Raw genomic sequence first — 25,794 nt, 5'->3', positions numbered from 1 at the left:
ACTTGTTGAAATTAATTAAGGTGTAATTATAGGGTATAAACTTATAATCTTTTGAAACTCAATTTGACCCAAACCACAAGCAGTTAAAAACCGACTAAAACCGAAAAAACGAACCGAAATAAACCAAAACCGAAAAACCGAAACCGAAAAAACCGAAACTCAATGGTTTTAGTTTTCAAAAACCGAATTATAACGGTTCGGTTTCGGTTTTAGTCAAAAACCGAACCAAACCGAACCGTACTCACCCCTATAAGATATAGATAAATTAACAAAGAATGATTGTTGTTGAAAAAAAAAACACAATAGATGATAGGATATTAAACCTGATGTTGTCATTTATTTAATTTTATTTTTTTTAATTGAGATTGAAATAAGATCAAGTAGTCAAAATAAGAACACAGGGAAAACACTTAAGAAGTTCATTTTAATACATTATAAGTCCATAAAAAACTAAGAAAGTGTTAAGTAATTATCATTATGTAAGTGTTTAACAACACATTGACACGTATATGAATGGGAAGTAAACTGAAAAGTACGTTGGGCAGAATGGTCTGATGACGGTGGTCACAGTCAATTTACCCACATATTGAATGCCACATACAAGTTAATACACATAAAGGGATTAACAAAATCACTTTGAACAGGAAGTGAACTGAAAAGTACGATGGGCGGAACGGTCCGATGACGTTTGTTACAGTAAAGTTACCCACATATTGAATGCCAAATACAAATAACACATAGAGGGATTAACAAAAGCACAATATACAAATTAATACACATAGAGGGATTAACAAAATCACTTTGAACAGGAAGTGAACTGAAAAGTACGATGAGCGGAACGGTTCGATGACGTTGCTACAGTATAGTTACCCATATATCGGATGACATATACAAATTAATACACATAGAGGGATTAACAAAAGCACCACATACAAATTAATTCACATAGAAGGATTAACAAAATCACTTTGACATGGTTTAATTAGATATTAGTTAGTGATAAAAAAAAAACTTGATCATTATAGTAAATTATTTGATAGGTGTTTATATATTTGAATATAAATCTTTAAATTTGAGCCTTTAAAAATAACCTATCAATTATATCAATTAATTTTACATCACTTAACTATAAGGGGGGTGGGAGTGGATACCCCAACCCCAATCTTCCCCAAATTTTCACATCACCATTTTCCAATAAAAACCTTCCACCTCAAACTTCCCCAATTCACCCCAAATCATCCCAAAATGGTGGCGCCACTCACCCCAACCCCAATTTCCACATCATCTTTTTTATTTCCATTTATTTTTACTTAACAAAATCACAAATTATATTAAAATTAAAAAACATACCCTTTTATTATATTAAAAAAAGAAACATTACATAATACTTAAAAAAAAAATAAACATTACATAATACTTAAAAAAAAAAAAACATACCATAATACTTAAAAAAAAAGAAACATTACATAATACTAAAAAAAAAACTAATCATCGAGATACGCCAAATCTTGAGCCCATACGTGCTCCGTAAGATCATATCGAAGGCGATGGTGAACTTCTTCGTCTATCAACTCCGCATACACACTTTCATCGAACACCGGTTGCACTGGCGGGTCCATTATATGGACCAGTGAGATTGCCCTCTCGTCCCTCTTAATGATCATGTTGTGTAAGATAATGCATGTATGAACATACTTTCCAATTTTGTCTTTCGTTTGAGGTCGAAGAGGTCGTTGAAGAATTTTCCATTTACCTTTGAGGACACCAAAAGCTCACTCGACATCTTTTCTCGCCGCCTCTTGCAATTTCTTGAATCTTTTTTCCTTAGGGTCGGTTGGATACGGGTATGCTTTAACAAGTGTTGACCACTTGTTGTAGATCCCATCACTAAGATAGTAGCCACGTTTATAATCTCGGCCATTCACGCCGAATGAAGAATCCGGAGCCGTTCCATTACGCGTTGTGACATACAAATCGGATTGGTTCAACACGTTGATGTCGTTGTTCGACCCCGGGACACCGAAAAAAGCATGCCAAATCCACAAATCTTGTGACGCGGTGATTTCAAGCATAATAGTTGGACCGTTGTGGTCACCCCTCGTGTATTGCCCTCTCAAACGTCTAGGACATGCCGACCACTCGACATATGTGCAATCGATGCTACCAAGCATCCCAGGCATATGATGTCGAAGCTCGTGGGCTTCGAAGATGCGTGCAACGTCGTGTGACGCTCTCAGCTATACAACCGAATGATGGCGTCACAAAAATAATCAAGGGTCTCACGTGCGGTTCTGGCTGCCATGCACAAGTACTCGTCATACTCGTCTCGTGCGTTACCCGTCGCGAGTTGCCTAACGGCGGATGTGCATTTCTGTATCGCCGTAAAACTTTTTCTTTTTCTTGCATCGTAACGTTCTTGGAAATACGGGAAGTTTGCTTCAATGTCGCGCACGATATCTAAAAACATGGTCTTGTCCATTCGAAACTTCTTTCGAAAGTAATCGTCTTCGTATTTTGGTTGTTGAATGAACCAATCGTTCAAAAGAGTGGCAAGACCAATTTCCTGACGCCGATCCGTATACCGTCGAGTTTGAGGAGCACTAGAACTTGCCGTATCTTCAAGAAAGTGTAACGCGTTAAGAAAGAATTCCATAAAGCTATCGTTTGATTCGTCGGGAGAGTCGCTCGAATTATCCAAAAGACCGAAAGCCATATTTTTTGGTGTTGGGTGTAAGAAATTAGTGATGAAAAGGTTGGGGTGTTTGAATTTTATAAAAATGTAGTGAAAATGAGAGTAGTTGTGTGTTGTTTTGGGAAGAAAAGAGTATATATATATAGAGAAAGAGGTAAAAGACAAAAAAAAAAAAAACCAACGGCTCTCTACCCCGCTCCCCTCGCCACGTGTCCAGCCACCATTCGTCCGTTTCCTGCGCGCGGGCCCCACAACCGTTTCTCTCTCCTCGGTCTCACTACCCCGTTTTCGACCCTTTCTTCCCCACCCCGACCCCCTGGCGGCGGTGTTCCCACGCGAGGCCGGGCTTCACCGTTCACCACCCACTTCCACTCCCACCCCTCTAACACACTTGACTATAACACTTAACATCACCACTATTCTCTCACCACTACTGATCTTTCTAGTCATCTTGTCTTGAATAATACGACATTTTCATTTACATGATTTTTCGTGCACTTAAAATTGGAAAAAGAAACGTGTTTTGTATGAAAACTCAAATTAAAAAATATATAAAATATATGTATGGATACATTGTGGCAGAAATAATAAAACATAGTCCTTTGTTTGTATTAATTAATGTAGTGGGACTGCCATTCAATCAAGACTTTCTTTTCATCCCCAACTAACCCTTTAAATCAAAAAATCCAATACAAGTAAAAGAAGAACATTGATCTCGTTTGTTTCTTTCTTTCCTTCACAATTAAGCAAAATCATATATATACATATTTCCCCTCAACTCAAATTCCCAATCAATGAAATGAATTGAAAGAAAGAATTGAATCCCAATTGGCCGAGAATTGAAATCGTTGAATACAGACAAATATATCTATATCTATATCTATATACACACACACTTGTAACAAGAAGTCATTCCACCTGTCAACTCATAGTAGCAGTATCACTTTGCTTTGATCTCATCAAAATTCCAAAACCCTAATAAATATACTTCACTTATTTTTATAATAATAATAATAATAATAATCTTCGATACATACAATTTTTATAATAAAATTTGATCTGATCGGAGGAACTCGAAAGCGAAATGGAAGGACGACGGAGAAGTCCACCGAAACATCGACACGATGGGACTTCCCCGTTACCTTTAGGGATGGATTGGAGCCCTTCCCCTAAAAAATGGGTAAATTTTTTTTTTTTTTTTTGTAAGTAGAGTTTAATTGAATGCAAATTAGGAAAATTGTATGGTTAAATACTTTAATGGGGTATTGTAAGTGGCAGAGAGCCACGATCCACTGAAATTCAGTTCTGTGTCGCTCAGATTTGTAAAAATGAAAAAAAGGGGTCATTCAGGGTAGTTATGGTAGAAAATGCGGCCTGCGGATTGTTTTGTTTTGATGAAATTTTTGTGATGACTGAATATAGATTATATTGTGCTTTCTTTATGGTAGAGCTAGGTGAATGTATATATATTGTAATGAGTATTGTTTGTGATTTATTACAGAGCATGCTACTAATTTTTTATGCATTTATTGTGCTACTTAGATACGAATTAAAGATACGATCTTTTTTCCATTATGACTAATGACAATGCTATTCATTTAGACCATGATATGCTCTCGTTAAATGTAACCGTGAAATTAGAAAACTGACCGAAAATAAATCTATTCAATCATCTACGGCATTGATTTGTGCGAATTTTCTGATGCTTTATAAGAATCCAGCTTCTTTTTATAATTTGTTGCGAATATCGTTTCTATCCAGCTTCATTTTATATTTTTGGCAAATATCGTTTCTATAACTCTTTTTGAGAGTATAGAAGGATAAGATTTGCTATTGTTAGTTCTAGTAGATAGACGGCCTTCATCCTTTATATACATTATCCTTCATATGTAGTCTGTATATTGTGAACCCCCCCCCCCCCCCCCCCCCCCCACACACACACTCATTGCTGGATTCTCTAGTTTTTTCTTCCGAAACATATGCCAACCGACTCTGAAGTCTTAATTTCAAAGCACAATGTTCTTAACATTACTCGTTAACAAATCTTCCTTCGAGTCTTTTATGCAGTTTACTAGGTACTACGCTTTGTTAAAGTTGATCTTAGAATCTTAGATAGGGATTATTTCTAAGTTTTAATTACCGTTTAATATATAAAAGTGATCTATATAATTTGAGTTGACATTATACACATTTTAATGTTAATATGTTACCGCAGCTCTTTCTAAAGCTATATGTTGTCAACTCATCTGTTTAAAGTGGTAGTCTTTCATAACATATAAATATACTTTGTTTTCACTTTTTCTATGTTACAGATAATTGAAGTTCTTATATCAATTTCTGTCATGTGCAGAATGGGCGGGACACAGTTTGGCCACATGATCCTCGCACAGGATGGAGTTACTGCATCACAATTCCAGCCTGGGTTGTCCTTCCGAAATCAAGAGACTCAGACCCTGTTGTGGTACACGATAATATCTCTCAATTGTTTATTTTCAAACAAGTATTTTATGTATGCTTCTGTACATGAACTGTCGATAGTTGCCTTTTACTCTGAAGCTCTAAAATCGTGTGACTTGGTCAATAGGGAATAGAGACGATTCTAGGGAATCACGTTAACTTGGTGATTGTCAAGGTTGTGTAAAGATTGTTTTTAGTCTCTGTTTCAATCAAGAAAAAGTTGAGGAAAATAGCTTTTGCTGAATAGGTCAACTATAGGGCTGAATGAGAGTAAATTTGAGCATAGGTTTAACCGGGATGTGAGATTAGTGACTAGAATGAACGTACATGCTATTTTAAAGGGGTTAATTACCCATTGCAAAGGGTCGAGATTTTTGGAATTACAAATTTTGTACGACTGGTTTGCCTTTCAATGATGTTCCTAAACCATCTTCTCTTGACATACTAAAATAAATTGATATCACATCAATTTTAATGGTGATGACAAAATGGGCTGTTTGGGAGGTTGTGTAGCGGGTTAAAATGGGTGTTGGTCAAAACAAATTGACACAGCCTGGGTATCTGCCAACGCTGCATTGATCATAGCGAACCCCACCCACGGTTAATCAGAAATAAAATAAGAACTCTTCATGGGTCAGGTTGTTTTTGAGTTTCATGAATTAATATGTGAACATGAACTCTGTTAAAAAATTGTCTGGGAACGGAAGCACTTCGTTTAATTCATTAAAGACTACCTATATATATATATATATATATATTGATATCTGGTACTACTTTATCAGCAAAATGAATGGATGTATCTAATTTCACTATGCCATCTATGGCCAAAAAAATTGGTGGATGATGAGAATGCCCTGTAATTATAAAGCAAAACACCTCTAATCTGTGACATGTTGATACCTCATTGAAGATATATTTGTCATTCAAAACTGTAATACGTATCTAACACGTTGCCATCCAAAATAGGTAGAACAGAAACTATGTAGATACTTGAGTTACCTATAAAGCAGTTTCAAATTCTAATATATGAGTGGCCTTAATAAAAGATATTTGCAAAGAGTAAGGATATTCCTGCAGTCCCGTTAGCAGCAAACTTGAGGAAACAGTCACATTTTACATCAAGGATACCTGTCTTTGGAATTTGGATCAAATGGAAAATGGGGATCTTGCTATAAAACGTGAATTAATCTCATTTAAAAAATTTGAATCATTTTGTTTTTCCTCTAAATATCAAGAAACTTTGAAGATGTAACAAATGGGTTATCAAAATTTAAAATCTGACTGTCATTTTCTTGACATGTGACTTGCTTTTGTTTATGCTTTCATGTTTTTCTTTCTGTTGGAACATGAACAATCAATCTACAGAATGCAGATTTACACTTTTTTGCTGTATGATTTTGGTTTTATTAACATTTTATGACAGTTTTATAGGGTTGTTGTTGGTATACAATCACCGGAAGGAATCACAACAACACGAGCTGTTTTAAGAAGATTTAATGATTTCTTAAGGTTACTAGCTGCTGTAAGTAAATTGACTGTGATGTATCATCTATCCTGGGCTTAATAAACCACATTGCTGTTCTTATTCTGGTTTGTTTTACCGTTAAACTTAATCTTTACAGCTTAGGAAAGCATTTTCGAAAAAGAATCTTCCACCGGCACCTCCGAAGGGACTCATGCGGTTAAAAAGTCGAACATTGTTGGAAGAGGTAATTACCTTATCTTATCTATATATGTCACACATAATCCTTTTCGTAATGTACTAATGTTTCAAGTTGGCATGGGTTATTTGCCAGTTAGCAACCATCTTAAGATTATTGTGGTGGGAACCAAAGGTTTTTTTTTTTCTTCTTGAAAACTAGGAGAAACATAAGTGGCGTGCTCTTAATCTGTCCAACCGATGTCTACTCTAGTTCAGAATCAATTATTAAATCAAGCATGATAATATAATGCTAATAATCTAAATATAGAACAAACTAATTAGAGGGGGACTGGATACAACTAAAGAAAGAAAGAAAGAAACTGCTTAGTGTCGCCTTCCACCGGTTTTGAGCCCCAATACCTCAACGGTGTATGGGGGAGGTTAAGATGTAGGCAGACCTTACCCCTATCAAGTTAGAGAGGCGACTTCCAGTTTCTACCTAAATGATACATAAGGACCTCCGGCCTTTGCATGGGATGAGGATCGAACCCTTGACCTCTGTCTCCAGAGGTTAGGGTGTTTACCACTGATTTAAACCACACTGCTTAGGGATACTGGATACAACTATTCTCTTTTAAAATTAATTAATTCGTTAGCTATGAAGTCGCATTGGCGAGGTCTAATTTTTGGCTTTATATTACTGATAATGTTAGTTTGGGTGAATTTTCTACTTTGTTATTATTGATGGTTATCTTAATATTTGGTTGGAAAAAGAACTTCCATTAAACTATAAAAAAAAACTTCTAATGAACCATATGGCCAGTAAGAAATTGTATTAAATCTGAGCAGAAACATAACTGAGTAATATTGACCAAGCTTGAGTATGTGTAGGAATATAATGGAAGCTACTAAGTAGGTTTTTGGATGTGCGTTAAAATGATTCATATTGCAGTGTTGGTGAAAACTGATTGTTGTTCCAACTAATCACATTTGGAGTATCAGATAAGGAAGTATAATGACAAAACTGATCCCCGAAATAAATGTAAATTTTTGTAACTCATTTTATCACATTTGGAGTGTCAAAGAGGAGTGCATTAATTGATCAGATTAGGTAAATGGTGTATACAATAGGAATATAGTCAAGATACGCAAATGCTCATCTAGACACATATCTAATTGGAGAATTTGTATATGGATATAAGCTTCATATGTTTCCCATAATGCAGCGCCGTTGTTCTTTGGAGGAGTGGATGACGAAATTGCTATCTGACATTGATATATCAAGAAGCATTGTTGTTGCATCATTTCTTGAGTTAGAATCCGCTGCTCGCTCTTGTATGTAATCGCCTGCTTCACCTTGCATAACTCAAGCTTGAGGTGGCAATTTTGACCATTTTCTTGTTGAATGACTCAAATTGGGTTGTATATTATCCAATTTTGTCTGAAGAAAATTTTTAGCTACAAGGAGAACTAGTTAAATGAGTCATACGTGTCAAATGGACAGTTCATTTTCATTATACAAATTCATAAATGTGTCAAAAAACAAGTTAAATGGTATGGTTTAGTTTACCATGAATCTTTAACATTAATTGAACACTACAATCTCCATATTAATTATCACTTTTGATATTAAGACTTATAAATTGTAGAAATCAGGTGTTTATTAAATTGTTCAGTTGTTATTTATGGTAAACTTAATTATAGTCTTAAAGAGCTATGATTGGCAATTTCCTTGATAATATTGTTTTGCCAATCAAATTTCTGTGGATCAGTTTGACTAGTGCTAAAAATTACCGTTGTAGCACCAAGTGCGAACAACCCACCCTTCCATCTTGCCACCTCTAACATAAACTCTTATTGTTCGCTAAAAACTTTTGCCTTGCTTCTTCTGGTTCTGTATCTACCATGGCAGAACTTTAATTTCTGATTGCGTACTATAACTCTTTTGTAGCATTCCAAGATGAAAATCCACAAATTGGACAAGGAAACCATTCCTTGAGTAATGCAGAATCCATGGCTTCTAGTAGTACACCACTCACGCCAGACTATGGTAGTGACACTGCTTACGAGACTTCAGAAATTGGAACTTCAAGTTTAGGAAGAGATAATATATCTGAAGCCGGTACAGAAGATTTATCTTTGGACGAAGATTTGACCGGTCCACTAGAGAAACTTGTCAAGCATGGTATTTCGAATATTGACGAGGGCTTATTAATGGGAAATGCTATATTAGAGCAAGTAGAAGGGTATCCCAGGCATACAATTCATTCCAGAGAGATTAACAAAGTTTCGAAGAGTGATGACAAAAATGGGAATGGAGGGGATTATGTTTCAGAAAAAGAACGTGGTAAGTCAATCAGAAATTCCGAGAAGCTCTCGAATGGGAATCTCGGGAGGGATACAAGCTCATTGAGAAAGAGTGCAACAGTGGATGTCGAGTATTCTGATTCGTTCACAGATGACCATGTGATTCCTTCGAGTGATGAAAACATAATTCTTCCATTAGAGCAGCAGCAAAAGGTGAATAGGGTTCTTATCAGTATGCAGAGGAGACTGGGAACTGCAAAAACAGACATGGAGGATCTAATATCGAGACTGAACCAAGAAATAGCAGTCAAAGATTACCTCATGACCAAGGTATCATAAAAGTACTGGTAGTTTCTAATGATATTTACCACTCGTTTGGATTTTAGTGCTCCCTCCTTAGATACTTTAATATGCAGTCTTGCCATTGCCAACTAAGAGTCTTGTGATTCAAACCTATGACACGTCTCTAAGATATACAATCTACATTTTCTATGATATGGTCTGTTGGTCAATATATGTGCTTTTTAGGGAGGCTGACTACAAAAGTGGATAAAAAGACAATTCCGGTTTTGGGTCAAAACAGTCTAATTGTTTAGAACATGTTCAGTTGGGTTGACCACCTATGCTATTTTGTCCAGTTTTAATCAATAAAATATTTAATGACATAATTGATAGTTTTCATTATCACAATGATACAATTTTTCTTAATAATCCAATTTATGAGATTGTAAACATGTCACCCTGGCTTAAAGGTGTGGTCTTTAACGATTGGACCTGTTCAATTTTTTGGCTATATTTTAAATTATGTATGTAATATATATATATACACTAGGTATTTTATCCCGCGCGATGCGCGGCTAGTTAAGAAGTTTATTTTATACATTAGTAAATACTTATTCTATAGGTTTATTATGTAGAAATTGATTATGTTATAGTTCATGGTTAATTTTTGGATCACTTTGGTCACCTTTTATCTTTTTCGACATGTCGATATCATAGTCTCTTAAACGACTATAGTGATTACACAACACTCACTTATGAGAACATTTAAGCTAAGATATTTTGATATCATCGACAACACCATTGTGTAGCCATAAATTGCATAAATATGTATTCACCTAGATTAATACTAAAACAAATCAAACATAAATATAGTTAATAACCGTACAAAATATTATCAATGATGACTTTCTCGTGATTTTGTTTGCGAAAACTAAGCGATATTATAGCTTAGTTTTGTTAAAAAGAGAGCCAAAATCAACATGACTAAATAAATTATGTTTATGAACCATGTAAAAAAGTAATAAAAAGTCAAGGAGAATAGCCCTGATCAAGTCAAATTTCTTAGGATATGTATAAGATTGTTTTATATGACATAAAATAATTAATGATTTATTGGTTAAGAAAAAAGGATATTATTTATTTAGTTAAAAGATTTGAATGTGATTATTATAAATAAACTTTTTATTGGATTTTTGTTGCCAAACTTAGCATATAATAATATAATTATTTTAATAAAAAATATGGAGATGACACGTAGGATATATCTTATGTGTCAATATTTAGAGATAGCTTTGATTTGAAGTGGATGGCCTCAAAAAGCTAGGATAACTAATGTTTTCTTAGATAAATATATATATATCTATATCTATATATATATATATAGAAAATTCTTGTTAACCTGTTTTCTATAAAAGGGTTGAACTGTTGAAGATAACCCCCTCCTGGGGCTACTGAATTCTTATCTGGTCCACAAGCCACTAGGGAGATCCAAGACAAAATTGCCCGTTTTATCATTCATGTTTCTACATGATGCCTATTCTGAGTTTGCCTAGTAGTATTAGCATTGAAAATCTCTAGGCTTAAGTAATAATGTGAAATGGTAAAATTTGAATATGTTTTATGCAGAAACGAGATGGTTGTTCATAAATATGGATATATAGTAATTCATGTGCAAGTTTATGTCTATTTGTAGGTCAAGGATTTGGAGGAGGAACTTGAAACTACCAAACTAAGAAGTAAAGAAAACCTTCATCAAGCTATTTTGATGGAAAGGGAAAGAGTTACTCAAATGCAGTGGGATATGGAAGAACTTAGACGGAAATCACTAGAAATGGAGTTCAAATTGAAGTCTCAACAGGTTTTACGACACCGTCTCTTCTTTACTACATTATAAAATTTCTTCTGCCATGTTGAAAAGTTAGAAAAAAAGAGTTTGAAAATGACCCAATTGCCCTTAATGAAGCATCCTTCTTTACACGTTCTATAAAATTACCCAGTTGCCCTTAATAAATTAATTTTACTCCCTAAACCTTAACTATCACATTTACATCTATACTTACATCAACTTACACCACTCGACGTCGTCAGTCGTCACCACTACCAGTTCGTCATCGCCGCTACCGCAGCCGCATTGCTGCTTTTAAGTATAAGTTTTTTTATTGCACCCAGTTGACCTTTTAGAAATGAAAGACAAGCTGAATCACTCATTCATCATTCATCAGTAAATGGGTCTAGTTTGCAACCTCTAGGGTAACTTCTGTAATGTATAATATTACTAATTGCCAAGTGAAACATTTCCAGGATGATAAGCATGAAACAGAACCACCAAAAACATCTGTGATTGAAGAAAAAGATCAATTACTGCAGGAGTTAGATGATACAAAAAAGCAGTTTGAGCAACTATTGAAAAAACATCAAGAATTAGAAGTTAAATCAAAAGCTGATGTCAAAGTTCTTGTTAAAGAGGTTAAATCCCTTAGAAGTTCACATGCAGAATTGAAACATCAGCTCAACCAATCACTTTCTGGAAAGTCAGATGCAGAGGTATTTCATCTCTTTATATTTTAAGCAGGATAGGTTGTAATAAGTGGCAGCATACTTTCGCTTCATTTCAAGTTTGGTTACTGGACATTATAGATCATCACTGAAACTTATCTTGCTTTCCAAAACTTGTTATCAGGGCTAGCATATCTATATATTTTTCTTGTAGTAACAGCTTTAATGACACAAAACAAACTTACACTCACTTCCTTCCCAAAAGTCCAAAACGAATGCAATGCTTGACTGGAGACAAGTTTTGTAGAAGTGTTTGGCTATTAGTTATTTTCTAGAAATCCCCCTATGATGAATAAGGGAATCTTGTGGAGAGAACTACTACCGACGATACTTCGTGATGATCACGCTGAGCAAAGGAATTACACTGGATATCTTTTAATTGTGTGGGCCATGAGACATCTCTAGTGTAAAAAGATCGATATGTACATAAGATGAGAGAAGAGAGTAAAAATTATATGAACCAGTTAATATCTGAATTACAATAGATAATATGTTGCCTCTGTGTGCGATTTGTGAAAGATTGTAATTATTTACATTTGCAAATATGTGGTGTATAGAAACTACTCCAACAAGAAAAACAGAAATTTAAGGAGGATGATGTTGCTAGGCTGGAGCTACTTCATGAATGTGGGATTCTTCAACACCGGCTACGCGAATGTAGCATGAATTTGCTAAATGAAAGTGAAGATAAACTAGTCATTGATTCTCCATCAGTGCAAGATGCTTTAGAAATTGTAAAAATATGTGATGGTCGGATAGAAGCCCTCTTTGCGCAGGTACATTTTCAGTCTACATGTTATAATAATTTGGGTGATGACTAGAGGTCACAAAATGGGTGGAAGGGTTGGGTGATAGGTGGATATTGCTTCAGTTTGTAACAAATCATTTTGAAGATGGTCGTAACTGTACAGATTGGATTGAGTTGACCAGCAAGGACTTATGTATATATTACAAAAATTTATAATATTTAAGGTGTTAATTGTGGTTTTTAAAAATTTACAAAAGTAATCTAAATATTTCGATAATTATATTTTAGGAGGTTGTATGCATTAAATATAGCCTTTGGGCAACTATCCAGTTATTCAACCAATTCACCTTGTAGCAAAATATGTTTTGACACGTCTTAGATAAACCCATTCGTAAAGCCGAAATCTGCACCTCTATTGTGGACGTTTTAGAAACTATGTAATAAAATTTTCCCAACCATCACGTGCAGCCAGATCCATGGTGCATATGGGTCGCTTCATATTTTTCTTCTTTCAATTACCCATGTGCTAGGTGGCTGAATGAGTGGGTTAGAAAACCAGTCGAAACAGGTAAAATTATCAGAGTGGGTCAAAACGGACTAGGTTTGGTTTGCAGCTAACTAACACATCTATAGTCGTCTTTGAAGATAATCATGAATTATTAATTTATTTAATAATTCATGTTGTTACATTAAGCAATTTAGAGGAGTGTAAGGTGCTATCCATATATATCGTTCAACCCATTTGACATGTTTCTTCATTGTTGAATTTTTTTTATCTTGTTCATTTTAATGTAACCCAATTTACACATTTTCGCATAAATGGGTTGAAATTTCTTCATTAAGTATTGTCTGCTAAAAATCACGTAGTGACTTCCAAATATCTTTTAATTTTTTTTTTTGGTGTATTTTTTAGCAGAGAGAATAATAATCTAATTTTCATATACATGTGATTGGAATTTTTGTAGGCGCAAATCTTAGCTCAAGATGATACCTATGATGCTTCTACTGCTATAGATATGCACGACAACGATGATGATGATGACACCCCAACAAATAATAAACTTAGGAAAGTCCTTTCAGGGATTCTTGTAGATAATATCACTCTAAGAAGACAAGTGAGTCTTCTTGTTCATCGAGCTCTTAAAACAGGCATCTTAACAGCAAAAGACATGGAAATCCCGTCGGAAAAATCTTTAGAAAATAAGTCATTAGATACTAGATGAATGTACGGATAAGAATTGTACATACCATATATACATAAATATAGCTTTACTAACACTGCGTTACCTTTGTGGGTAATTTGACTACTTATTTTCCTTATAGTTTGTTTCGGTTAAGTTTCTGTGCGCATATATGAGATTTAAAGAGAGTATGAGACTTGGTTACTTTACACCCTTGATTCTTCAACATTCTGATTCGGAATAACTGCAAATGGGATATATCAGGTGTATTGTAGTTGTAGATGGAGTTTTAAAGTCTTCATTTTTGTTGAATAATGACAATGGCTTAATGCAATTAAAGATATTGATGTTTATGTCTCAGGCTCAGACTTTATATTCCACTTGTCAAATCATATTTAAAGAGGCTTGGATGTTTGTAGCTCACAATAACCATCACCTCCATCTTAAGATATTGCGTTGAGACCGCCATTGTTGATGTGAATTTCATTTCGGTTAGATTGCAAGTATCAGTGTGGTATGTCGACAGCAACAAGACAAGGGTCGACAGTGGTTCAAAGCTTCAAATAACGTCCATATCATAGAATTGAGTGGTAATATGGACACCACATCACATGAAAAGGGTCGACAGTAATTCAAATGTTCATATCCATATCATTAATTCGAGATGTCATTGTTCTTTGTCTTAGAAGTAGTATGGAGAGTGATGGGGAGGGCTTGGGTATCTTTTTTTTTAAAGATGAATTTCGCTTGAAAACTTCATGTCGTGATTCGACAGCGGGAGGAGAACATACGTTGTCTTAACCGGGTCCGCGTTAGAGAGCTCCCTCGAAGTAGAAATGCCTACTTCAAATTCCGATGGGGGAAAACCCCCTACTAATCCGCCCGAAGGCACGACGATCAATAGGGGTAAACCATGTCCTTTCAGACTTGAACCTGGGTATACCCAAGTCAAGCCTTAATAGAAAGACTACCTATGTACTTCCCAAGTCTTGAACCCAAGACCTCCTGCTTATATGGCAGGTACTCAACCACTTAAGCTAACTAGGAAGTACGGGAGGCCTTGGGTATCTAATATTAGATTGAAATGATATAACTTTTTTAAATGTTGGTTATCTAACTAATTTTTTTTGAACCAAAAAATATAACTTTTTTTAAACATATAATCTCGTTTCCTGTTAAGTTTCTTATCCGTGGCTTTAGACATGATCAAATATGTGTATAATATATAGTCAACATTCATACACAGATATCTAACATTTTGACTTTCCAACAAATAGTGAGTTATGTAAATTTTTTTTAAGAAAATCGTTAAATTCCGGTAAAGCTTATTATCACTTTTTAAATCGGTTGAAATTTGTTCCATGATGATTTATCTAGTGGTGTCATATAATGGTTGGAAAAGAGAGGGACGGTTCCTCCATATATGTAAAACTACCGGGAACCGAGGTTAAAATTATTGGATGTAGATTTTTTGGTTAGAGAGATCCGTTGAATTAAAATTAAGAGTCAAAACTCTATGCTCATTTTTGAATTTTATCCCTTGATTATAATTCAAGGGTTACGATTTTTCTAACTTAAACTCTCAAGTTGTTTTCAACCTGAGGATATCTCCATCCAAAATTATTACATTATAAAAATCAATTTTGATAACTTTTTTGAAAGGCATATTAGCTTGTGCATGTTAATACTTAACATAAGCTTTTGCATGTTAATAGTGTTGGGTTATACAACTATTATCAAATCAAATCACAAAGCACGCAACAGAAGACAAGATCTATGTAGTTTAATTAATTAACCAAGATAGAAAAAGTGTACCTTAAATTGGAGAGAATAAAGTAAGAAACCTTTATGATAAGGTTTGAATTAAACCTTTCTACGATTGCACACACAACGTTGGAATGTATGTATGCTAGTACTTGATCATGAACCGAACAACCCTTTGCTTAAACCCGAAAACCTAGCTAAACCGAAAACCCTTTTTCCTAGCAGAGAACCGAAAATCAAAACCCTTTGGGGTTTGAGACTCGGCCGAGAGAGAGAGCAAGAGAGGAGAGAAAAACCCTTTTCTATTTAATTGTATATCAAACAACTAAGAATAGGTTTATATTTATAGGATTAGGAAACTTAATGACCAAGCAAAGGGTTTGTGAAACCCTTCACACGACCGGCCCCTCTAGGAACATTCTAGAGGGCCTCCTAATTGTTTCCTAATTCCAACTCTCCTTCATTAAGTCCGTTATTTAAGTACCGTTAACTATTAACTCTTTTAACGGACCATCGTTAGTTTTTCGTAATCAATTTAATCAATAAATTACATTAATATATTAATTAATTATAGTTACATTCACGTTGAGGTGTGACCCTGTAGGCTTAAATACTTTCCGGACATACGTTCATTTTACGTGATCATATTCTAACAAATAGTAGCTTGTGCTTTTGGGCTCTTATCTTTAAATGGTAGAGGTGTGTTAAATTTGACATTTTCCATACAAATAATAAAATAAATCTTTTGTTCGAAGACTCGTGCATAAACTCTAAAACATCTGTTTACACATATACTCAAACTAGCTTAAGCACCCGGGTGATACCCGGGTAGTATTATGATAATTTATTATAACTATAACAACAATTATGATCTATGATACACTGAAACTCCAAACAGGTAGGTGTATCCGTTTCAGAAACTTTGTGGGAACCGAAACTCGTATGAAACACGTACGATACTAATACTTGAAGTTTCCATATATATCGAAACGTTTCTGTGAAGCTTCCATACCGTATCTAATTAATATCAGGGTTTCAATGAGCTTTTTCTATTTCAAACATGACTGTCATCTTTTGACTATGCATACTTCAAACACAAACCAACTACATTATACAATTGAGATTACCTTTAGGTTTTTTACCAATGTGACAAATAGCCCAATAGTACCCGTCACCCATGATCCATATCCACAATATTTTAGTTTTGTCGTTCCCCATTCCCATATCGTTCATGTGCCCCTTTGCCGTATCCGTTTCAGTGCTACATAGATTATGATGATAACATTTCAGTTTTGATAACACATCTCACAATAGAAGTTACGCCTTCATACAGGGATAAATTCAGAAATAGCAAAGAGAACACTATCCTAATACATGTATATTTGAAATTAAGATTCTAATCGGAAATTGTGATCTTATACACGAACAACACGTGAGTCATCAATTATTTTTACATTCACCATCATTATCACCCCCACCACCCGTCGCTTCCACCGTTGCCGACACCACCGTAACTACCTATCGTCACCACCTTCGCCATCTGCCACCGTAAAGTGCCACATTACGCAAATATATAACTCGTATATTTTTATATTGGACTATGATTATATAAAACTTAACATTTTAACAAACATTTAGTGGGCTTTAAAAAATAACTCAAAAGAAACAATGTGTGAAGAATAATTATATAAGCTTGCATTTGATAAAAAAAATATAATCTCCATAACATAATGACATTATAAAAGAATCATACGTGATGAACAAATCAACAATTTAATCATAAGAAATTAGATTTCAAGATGTTGATATAGAGCATATATATATACACCATATTTCATGTTTCATTGTTCCGATAATTGGCTTTAAATAATTTATACGAAATTGGATATATATGGATCAAGTGAGAAGTTTGTTGTGTGTATAAGTTAATGTAGTGAGAAGGATAAGGATTTTGTTCATTTTCATTTTAATTAATAGAGTACAAAATATGCTGATAAAATTAGTTTAATATTTCATTATTTGATATATTTATTAATAAGTTATTAGTATTGCTTACGTAATAAATGATTTTTTCTAAATAAATTTAATGAATGAAAGGGGTTTGGTTGTGTCAAGTAAGCTACTTTTTAGCAAAAATTTAGGGATAAACTCTAGTTTTATATATAAAAAAATATGACCTCATTCAATAGAAAGGCCAAAAGGTAGGTCCACAAAGCAAAGTCCAATTATCTAGTATCTCCTTTTGAGTGTCTTGAAATTGATGGGTAACTATACTTCTATCCACTAACATTAGTCGATACAACATAATTATTTCTCCTTTGTTGACATGTCAATATCGTTGAATATGATTATATTTTGATTTTTTCTAGTCATCGACATCTTAAATTTACACATCTAAGTAGCTCACAAGTAGTAGATGGTATGTATAATAATAAAGATTGAAATCCTTAGTTATTATACACACCAAATGATTCAGTTTAGTTTCCATACTAACTAGACTTTGATTTTAAGAATTATTTCACCCTTAATATTTAATACGTCTCGTTGTTAATCATAGAACTTTTACATAAGTTGAACCAAAGACCGATTCATTTACGAGAGGGTAAAGTTGAACTCACTAAACAATTTTTTATTCTTCATAATTCTAGTGTAAATCTGGCGTAAATTTTATGTAAATTTGTATTTAAATTTTTGATTGTATCATAATCTTAAATAACTTTGATCGACAATGTATCCACTCAAAAATAATTCTAGCTCCGTCTTGTTCATTTACCATCTATAAATATATCCCTTGAATCATTTTGAAATTAAAATACTGTTATAAATGTCATTGGGGTGTTAGCCCAGTGATCAGGGGATTTTTCACAAAGTGGTTTTTTCCTAAAGATTTCAGGTTTGAATTTTGCCACATGCAAATGTGGTGAGAGGGCTTTAGCAATGCTAATATGTTATATCCATCTAACACATGAACAACAAACCCTTTAGGGCATTGCCAGGATTTTAACCGACATGAGCGCATCCGCGTGTAGGATGTTAGCCGTCTTAAAAAAAAAATACTGTTATAAATGGTATAAAATCGTGATCCATGAAACATTAAAACAAACTAAAGATTCCAAAATTAGCTTTCCAACAAACAAAATTTGACGCAACATTTCAAACCCATTAAAACTTAAACAAGTAAGATACAGTCCCTAAGCTTTTATGGTACAAAAGACAGCCATGTTTTACACATCGAAAGGGCCAAAACAACTCACTAACTACCAAAAAGTGCTTGAAAAATTTCATTATTGGATCCAATTAATTATTAATGGTATATAGCTAACAAGTATTTGTACTTGTGATATAGGATGGGCCAAATGTTTCAATTGAATCAAATTTACTTAGGTAGTGCATAATATGTATTATGTACTATTGGTAATTTCTCTAGGATAGGTCATAGATCTTTTCAATGTCTTTCGGTTGAAACACACAATAATAGATTTTTTTTTTTTCATTTAGACTATCTTAAGGATTTTGCTTGTTTGTATATTTAATTAATTCAAACTTTTCTAAATATCAATACATACAATATTAGATTAAACTAACAAGTATTAAATGTGATTATTGATTATCTGGAAATAATATTTTATAGTTTGTATAGACAGTAGGTGATAAAAATTCTTGTTTAAATTAGTAGTTAGTCTCAAAACAAGGGTTAGAGTTTTAAAACCTTTGTTTCAACTTTCAAGGTATGAAGTTTTCACGAAAATGATTCTTTTTACTGATGTAAATGATTTCTAAAAGTCATATCTGTCTTTAAAAAGAAAATTATAATTGTACGAAATATATGGAGACGACATCTTGTATAAACTTTATGGACTAGTGATTGACCGATGCCATAGTTTATATAAAAATGAAATCTGATTTGTTAATATTTTTATAAATGTTATATCACGTTTTTTATATGGTTTTTTAAAATGTTTGAAAAAAATGAAACGATCATGGTATTCGACCCTTATGTCCCAAGAAACAACAGAGAAATGGGTTTCTTTTCGTGGTATGATTGACGACTTCAGAATCTCTAATGCAACAGATTCATAGAGTTGGCTTGGGGATAGTGGCTTTAATTTTTCGGTGAAAAGTGTCAAATGGTTCATTAACATTGGAAGAGATTTCAATGTTTGGTTTGTCTTCAGGTGGGCGAAGGGTGTTACAAAGAAATGTAATATATTCATGTGGCGAGCGGCACTTGATCGATTACTTACTTACATGGCTCTTAGCTTTCGTGGTTGCAATTTTGGTACCACTCTTTGTGGTCTGTGTGAGGCTTGGAATGAGACAATCGACCATATCCTTTGTTATTGTCAATTCTCGTCAATTGTGTGGGGGTGTGTTAGCAACTGGTGCAAGGTTGGTCTTTTATCATTCTCGACGGTTAAAGAGTGGATTGTGTTGGCAGATAACATGGGGTTGGGGAAGAAGACGGCTAAGGTGTTCAAAGGGATTATTTTCGTGACTAGTTGGTGCTTTTGGAAAGCTAGAAACGAGAAGATCTTTAATCAAACTTCAATCAGTGATGACAATGTGTTCATTGAGATTAAAAGGATAGGTTTTTTGTGGTACAAATGTCGATTAAAAGAATGTTTTATTAGTTGAGAGGAGTGGAACAATTTTAATGTAACGCAATCTTTGTAATCCTTTGCTATTCTGCAATTGCAAAATAGTGTGAATATATACAATGAACTTCACTTTTTTTAAAAAAAAAAAAAGAAAAGTAAACGACCTCTTAAGAATCAATTGGAGAATCAAGAGGTTAGTTAAAAAAAAAGCCCCAAAAGTAGAAATATAAAAAGTACAAGGTGTTAAACGTTGTCTGATAGATAGATCCACGCAGGACAAAACCTTATATTATACACTTTTTTATTTTATTTTTTATTTTATTTCCCCAACCTTCAAAACACATACTCATTACACACTGATAATATTTTCCGAATGTGCACAGAAAGTTGAAAAATGACGACGTCATCACATTCCTTACAGGCTAATCTTTTCGCCTCATCTTCATCATCCTCTTCTTCTTCTAAGGTAATTTCAATTCCTTTATATATATATATATATATATATATATATATATATATATATATTGATTGCATATGTTTATCATATTTATTATGTGTTTATAATAAAAGGAAATTTCAATTGTAACTGCTACTTCTTGAAATATTGAAATGTAATGAATAACATAATCATTATTTGTTTAGTTATTCTATTTTTTTTTTAATTTTAATTTTTAAATTTTTTTTTGTAATATGTTTTCTGTAATAAATAGTTAGGGTTAATGCTTATTATGCTAATATAGGTATTAATATAAGATAATGTTATTTAATTTTTTGTGTTATGCCTAAACATGAAAAAAGTAATTAGAAACCTTTTTCGAATGGTGGTGTGCTATTTTTTTTGTAATCGTGATTAGACTGCAAAGACCATGTGTGACTTCTGTCTGATGCTCGTATGCTTCGTGTGCAAGCGATTCCAAACGGTTCACGTTACGTCAAACTCGTGGTTCTTTTCAAGATTCTGAGAAAAAGGCAGAGTATTGATTTAATTGAAATATGTCAATATAAACTCAAGTTATATGTCAAGTTAGTATCTAGCATTTAAAAAGTAACGGGGATGTCCTCGATTTCATGGTGAACAGATTATCGAATTTTTGATAGTCAAAATGTGGATGTTTAGGAACCTCGATAAAGATATTAAGGCATTAATTATCTTTTTTTTAAATTGGTGTTGCTTGTAGTGGTTTGTAAGTATTCAAGTGATACGTATGCAGTACAATTCTTCCTTACAAATATTTGTAACTTAATGCAAAACGAGTATGCAATAGTGTTGTCTTAGAGGTATTTGAGAAGTGCTTAAAATAAACATACCTTTTGAATACCAGTCTCGTTATTACTAAAGATAAATAAGAAACCATCACTGCATCACATGTCTTGTTTAGATACAAGAATTTAATCCACCTCATACTTTCGGCCCATAAAGTATCATGTATGCAAAGGGAAAACCACTCTCTTAGTACTAACTTAATATGCATGATAGTCTCTTAATTTCATCTATCCTTAATTGAAAAAACTGCTAGATACGCATATTCCTAAAGATAAACAAGTCTCATTAGTCCTAAAGATAAACTAGAAACCATCACTGCATCACATCATGATAACCAGAAACCATCACTGTACTTGTAGCAGTTTGTAAGCATTCAAGCTATATGTAGGCAGTAGTATTACAAAGTCATCTTACAAGTCTTTGTAGCTTAATGCAAAATTTCATAAGTATGGAAGTGTTGTCTTAGAGGTAATTGAGAAGTTCTTAGAAAGAACGTACCTTATGAGTTGTGAGTACTTTCTAAATGATGTTCTTGTTACCATACATTATGATGGTTTGACTTGTAACTTGCAGTCATATGAGTATACGACTAACTCATCAGTGGGTGTATAATAGTGGATGGATTGAATTCATGTATCTGTACACGACATGTGATGTAGTGATGGTTTCTTGTTTTATCTTTAGGAATAATGTGACTTGTCTGTTATCATGATGAGTTTTGATGTTTCCGTTCATCATATTTCCATGCAGTTAGAATGAGGTAGGCTTTCAAAGGTACCACCTATTAATGAACCCACACATTATTGAATACTAGCATAGTACCCACGCATTCATGCAATTAGGTGGCAGGGAAGAGAGAGTGATATGACGACATGTCACATGTTTACTGGGTGCAGGAAGAGAGGGTGATGAGTCAGGGGTCTAGGTAATTGCGTGATATCATTGCATTGTTAAGTTTCATGAAAATAGGTCCAGCTCCCTTACCATTGCATTGTTGTGTTAAGTGCCGACATATCCTACTAAAACCGGTGTGTTAGAATTAAATAGATTAAACAGTCCGTTCATGTTCAGCTGCAGATATTTTGTTTATAATATGCTTGGTATTTTTCCAGCTTGTTAAATATTCATCTAAAATTTGGTGAACCGTCTTCTTGCAGTTTTGCTTTGTGAGATCCGATAAGATAAACCAAAGGTCTTTCAGCTGCAAAAAGAAGGGTCATTCTTATTCTGCATGGATCATCAAGTCAGTCATGAACAACAAAGAATCAAGCATCAATGGCGATGAGGCAATAGAGCCAGCAAGAATTCTTCTCGAGAGACTCTTTGCCCAAACGCAAAAACTCGAAGAAAAGATCGGTAAAGATTTAAATCTACCTCAAGATATTGAATTAGAATTGAACCTTGGAAGATTGGAATCAGATCTTCAAACAGCCCTAACTGTTTTAAGGAGAAAAGAAGAAGATTTAGAAGATGCAGAAAATAAAATGCTATCAGAGTATCGTGAATTAAACCAAGCCAAAGAGGAATTGGGTAAACGGGAAGATGTTATTAAGTCCACTTTTTTGAAGCAGGAGAAACTCGAAAACGAGCTAAAACAAGCCAATCTTGACTTAGCTTCTCAAGCAACCGAAATAAGAAATCTAAAACTTCAACTTGAAAAGCAAAATAAAGAGATAGCTGCTGCTCACACAGCACTTACATTGAAAGAAAATGAACTGAACATCATGATCAACGAATTAAAGATGAAATCAGAGGAAGCTGAGAATACTGAATCCGAGCTTAGGTCAAAGTCAAAGCTTTTGGTCGAAACAAGAGAAATTTTGAATAAACAAACGGCCGAGATTCAAGAATTGAGAAAAAACCTTCAGGAGAAGGATGAAGAACTGCAAATTTCTACGACACTTCTTGAATTTGAAGAAAAGAAAGTTAAAGAAGTTGAAGCGAATTTGGAGAAGCAGACTATGGATTGGCTTTTGGCAACCGAAGAAATGAAGAAGTTAAAACAGGAAGCAACTAAACGTGGGATTGAAGCAGATGATTCCTTTGAAGAATTTACAAAAGTGAGAATGCTACTTGCTGATGTAAAGTCAGAGTTAGTAGCATCACAGAAATCGCTGGCTTTATCTAGGAAAAGAATGGAAGATCAACAAGAGATTCTAGAAAAAGATCTTTCAGAAATTAAAGAACATCAGGAAAGCTTAAGTTTGTACACAAAAAGTCTAGTTAACGCAGAAGTAGAAGTCGAAAGTGAAAGAGTTAAGCTCAGACTTGCAGAGGCTCGGAATCAAGAGCTTGAGCGGGATTTATCCATGGACAAGGAACTAATTAAGGAGTTAAAGAACCGCTTAAAAGAGGAAAAACTTTCTTTGCAGCAAGCTACTGAACAAATGTCGGTTCTCAGAGACGAACTAGACCGGAGAAAGTCAGAATACGGATCATTGCAAAATGTTCTCGAGTCCAAAGAGTCTGAACTCGTGGAAGCAAAATTACAGATTCAACATTTGAAATCTGAGCACACATTTCTTGATCATATGCTGAAGGAGAAAGAATCTGAACTATATGATGCAAGGAAGATGTTAGGCGAAGTGAATCAAGAAATCGTGAACCTGAAAACACTTTTGAGTAGTAGGGAAAACGAGCTTACTGAAACAACATCTATGCTAAAAGAGAAAGAGGAACAGGTCGAAATGATCCAACACAATCTAAATGAGACAAATTTGAAGTATTCTGAAGCCACAAGTGCTGTAGAGCGGATTGTTGAGCTTATAAACAAAATAGTTAATTCTATTGAAGAAGGAAGCGACATTTCATCCAAAGATAAACAACTTGTAACCGAACTAGATGTGATCAGGGAAACATTAAGGTCACGGGAAATGGAAGTTTTCCAAACCCAACGAGCTCTTAGAATTAAAGAAAAGGAGCTTGAAATGGTGCTAGAGCAGCTGAATGAACAAGAAAAGGTGATGATGGCAATGAAGCAAGAATTGACACAAGATGCTGATAATTTAAGGAAGCTTTATGCTATGGCGCAGGAGAGCATTGGAGAGAAAAGTATTGGTGAAATGGCCGTTGAGAAACTGCAATTAGAAGCTGCTCAACTTGAAGTTAAAGCTGCAACCAGTGCTCTTGAGAAAATAACGGAGATGAGTAAAGAGCTTTTGCGAACGACTAGTTTAGTTGTAGAGGCTGATTATGACCTGGATATTTCAACACAACACATGCTTAAAAGTGAGGTACATGTTATTGAAGATCAGTGTTTTACTGAGTTGAAAAATGAAGTTTCACGGCTTTCAGATTTCACAGAAAGGCTCATTCAAGAGGCTGGAATTTCTGGGGATTCTGGTGTCACTTGCTAGTAAGCTTAGATTTTTGTTGTAGATAAATATGTGCTCTGTAACAAACGGTGCCTTGCTCTTGATGCGCCAAGTGATTTTGGTCGTTGGATACATGTACATGGCGTGTAACTGGGGGTCGCAATTTTGACCCGTCACTTATAAGTGGGTCTATTCAAGTTATGTTTTAACTTTTAAGTTATGTTCTCGGTTCTCTTAACACTTCAGATTGGAAAGCGAAGGGGGGAACCCCAAGTGTAATTTTAACCTATAGTACCTCAATCATTTAGAAAGGTTATACAGTTAATTTATGTAATTTTTGTAATGACACTCTCCTTTGCAACTAATTTTGTAGGATATAAATTGTCCCAGGAAATTTTACCTTCAACCGGACCAAAAATTGTTCCTGTAGCAGGTACCAAATCTGTTACAAGTATTTTTGATCCGTAATCTAACCTGTCGAGTTTGTCACCTCTAATCATGATCATGGACATATCTAATGATAGGTTACTCAACTCTTTAAAATGTTTGGTTCGTGTAATATGCTTCTTTAAATTTACGGGAATTTGACTTCATTTTTCTTAATTTTTCAGTTGATTTGTTTGTGAGGATGTTGTAGTTGAAAACTAGAACTGTTTACTAAAAATGTTTTACAGAAACGGGAACATTGAAAATAAAGAAAGGGGAACTCTGAAAACAAAAAGCATATTTTAATATTATATTTCCAAAGAAATTTTCATTGAAAACAGACTTATAAATATTGGAAAATCTATTTTTAGTTCTAAATATTTTTTATTTTGGAATGAAAAAACTCCTTGTATTTTTCAAACTTGTAATCAAAATTGCCAAAAGTTTTATAGGGATAAAACCTTTTCATGAAAGATGAAAATGAAAATTTTGGAAAAAAATTTCTAACTAAACACCTAAATTTGCTTTTTTTTTGATTTCTTTGATCAATATCAAAATAGAAA

The 25,794-nt window shown here is 34.1% G+C and overlaps 3 protein-coding genes across 3 annotated transcripts; 2 read left to right on the top strand and 1 right to left on the bottom strand.

Moving 5' to 3' along the window:
• Positions 1 to 2,233: 2,233 nt before the first annotated feature.
• On the bottom strand, positions 2,234 to 2,713 carry LOC122610442. Its single transcript, XM_043783434.1, has one exon. It carries the CDS (start codon positions 2,711 to 2,713, stop codon positions 2,234 to 2,236), a length of 480 nt encoding a protein of 159 aa, XP_043639369.1.
• Positions 2,714 to 3,379: 666 nt separating this feature from the next.
• Positions 3,380 to 14,074, top strand: LOC122578520 (PX domain-containing protein EREL1). Its single transcript, XM_043750495.1, has 10 exons — positions 3,380 to 3,872; positions 5,043 to 5,153; positions 6,573 to 6,671; positions 6,772 to 6,858; positions 8,018 to 8,126; positions 8,743 to 9,428; positions 11,074 to 11,238; positions 11,682 to 11,924; positions 12,494 to 12,712; positions 13,650 to 14,074. The coding sequence occupies exons 1-10, from the start codon at positions 3,777 to 3,779 to the stop codon at positions 13,905 to 13,907; spliced, it is 2,073 nt and encodes a 690-aa protein (XP_043606430.1). The 5' UTR covers positions 3,380 to 3,776; the 3' UTR covers positions 13,908 to 14,074.
• A 6,498-nt stretch (positions 14,075 to 20,572) lies between these two features.
• On the top strand, positions 20,573 to 25,148 carry LOC122578758 (putative leucine-rich repeat-containing protein DDB_G0290503). The gene is made up of 2 exons (XM_043750789.1): positions 20,573 to 20,693; positions 22,649 to 25,148. The coding sequence occupies exons 1-2, from the start codon at positions 20,622 to 20,624 to the stop codon at positions 24,845 to 24,847; spliced, it is 2,271 nt and encodes a 756-aa protein (XP_043606724.1). The 5' UTR covers positions 20,573 to 20,621; the 3' UTR covers positions 24,848 to 25,148.
• The last annotated feature ends 646 nt before the right edge of the window (positions 25,149 to 25,794 follow it).

The sequence above is a fragment of the Erigeron canadensis genome, chromosome 8 (assembly GCF_010389155.1).
Source record: "Erigeron canadensis isolate Cc75 chromosome 8, C_canadensis_v1, whole genome shotgun sequence".
Classification (NCBI taxonomy): Eukaryota; Viridiplantae; Streptophyta; class Magnoliopsida; order Asterales; family Asteraceae; genus Erigeron; species Erigeron canadensis.
Note: the sequence above shows the minus strand (reverse complement) of the source record. Positions and strands in the feature narration are given on the sequence as shown.

Coding starts and splice junctions, on each gene's coding strand:
- LOC122610442 (XM_043783434.1), bottom strand. CDS start 2,713: ATGGCTTTCGGTCTTTTGGATAATTCGAGCGACTCTCCCGACGAATCA.
- LOC122578520 (XM_043750495.1), top strand. CDS start 3,777: ATGGAAGGACGACGGAGAAGTCCACCGAAACATCGACACGATGGGACT. Junction 3,873..5,042: donor GCCCTTCCCCTAAAAAATGG/GTAAATTTTTTT, acceptor TGTCATGTGCAG/AATGGGCGGGACACAGTTTG. Junction 9,429..11,073: donor AAGATTACCTCATGACCAAG/GTATCATAAAAG, acceptor GTCTATTTGTAG/GTCAAGGATTTGGAGGAGGA.
- LOC122578758 (XM_043750789.1), top strand. CDS start 20,622: ATGACGACGTCATCACATTCCTTACAGGCTAATCTTTTCGCCTCATCT. Junction 20,694..22,648: donor CATCCTCTTCTTCTTCTAAG/GTAATTTCAATT, acceptor GTCTTCTTGCAG/TTTTGCTTTGTGAGATCCGA.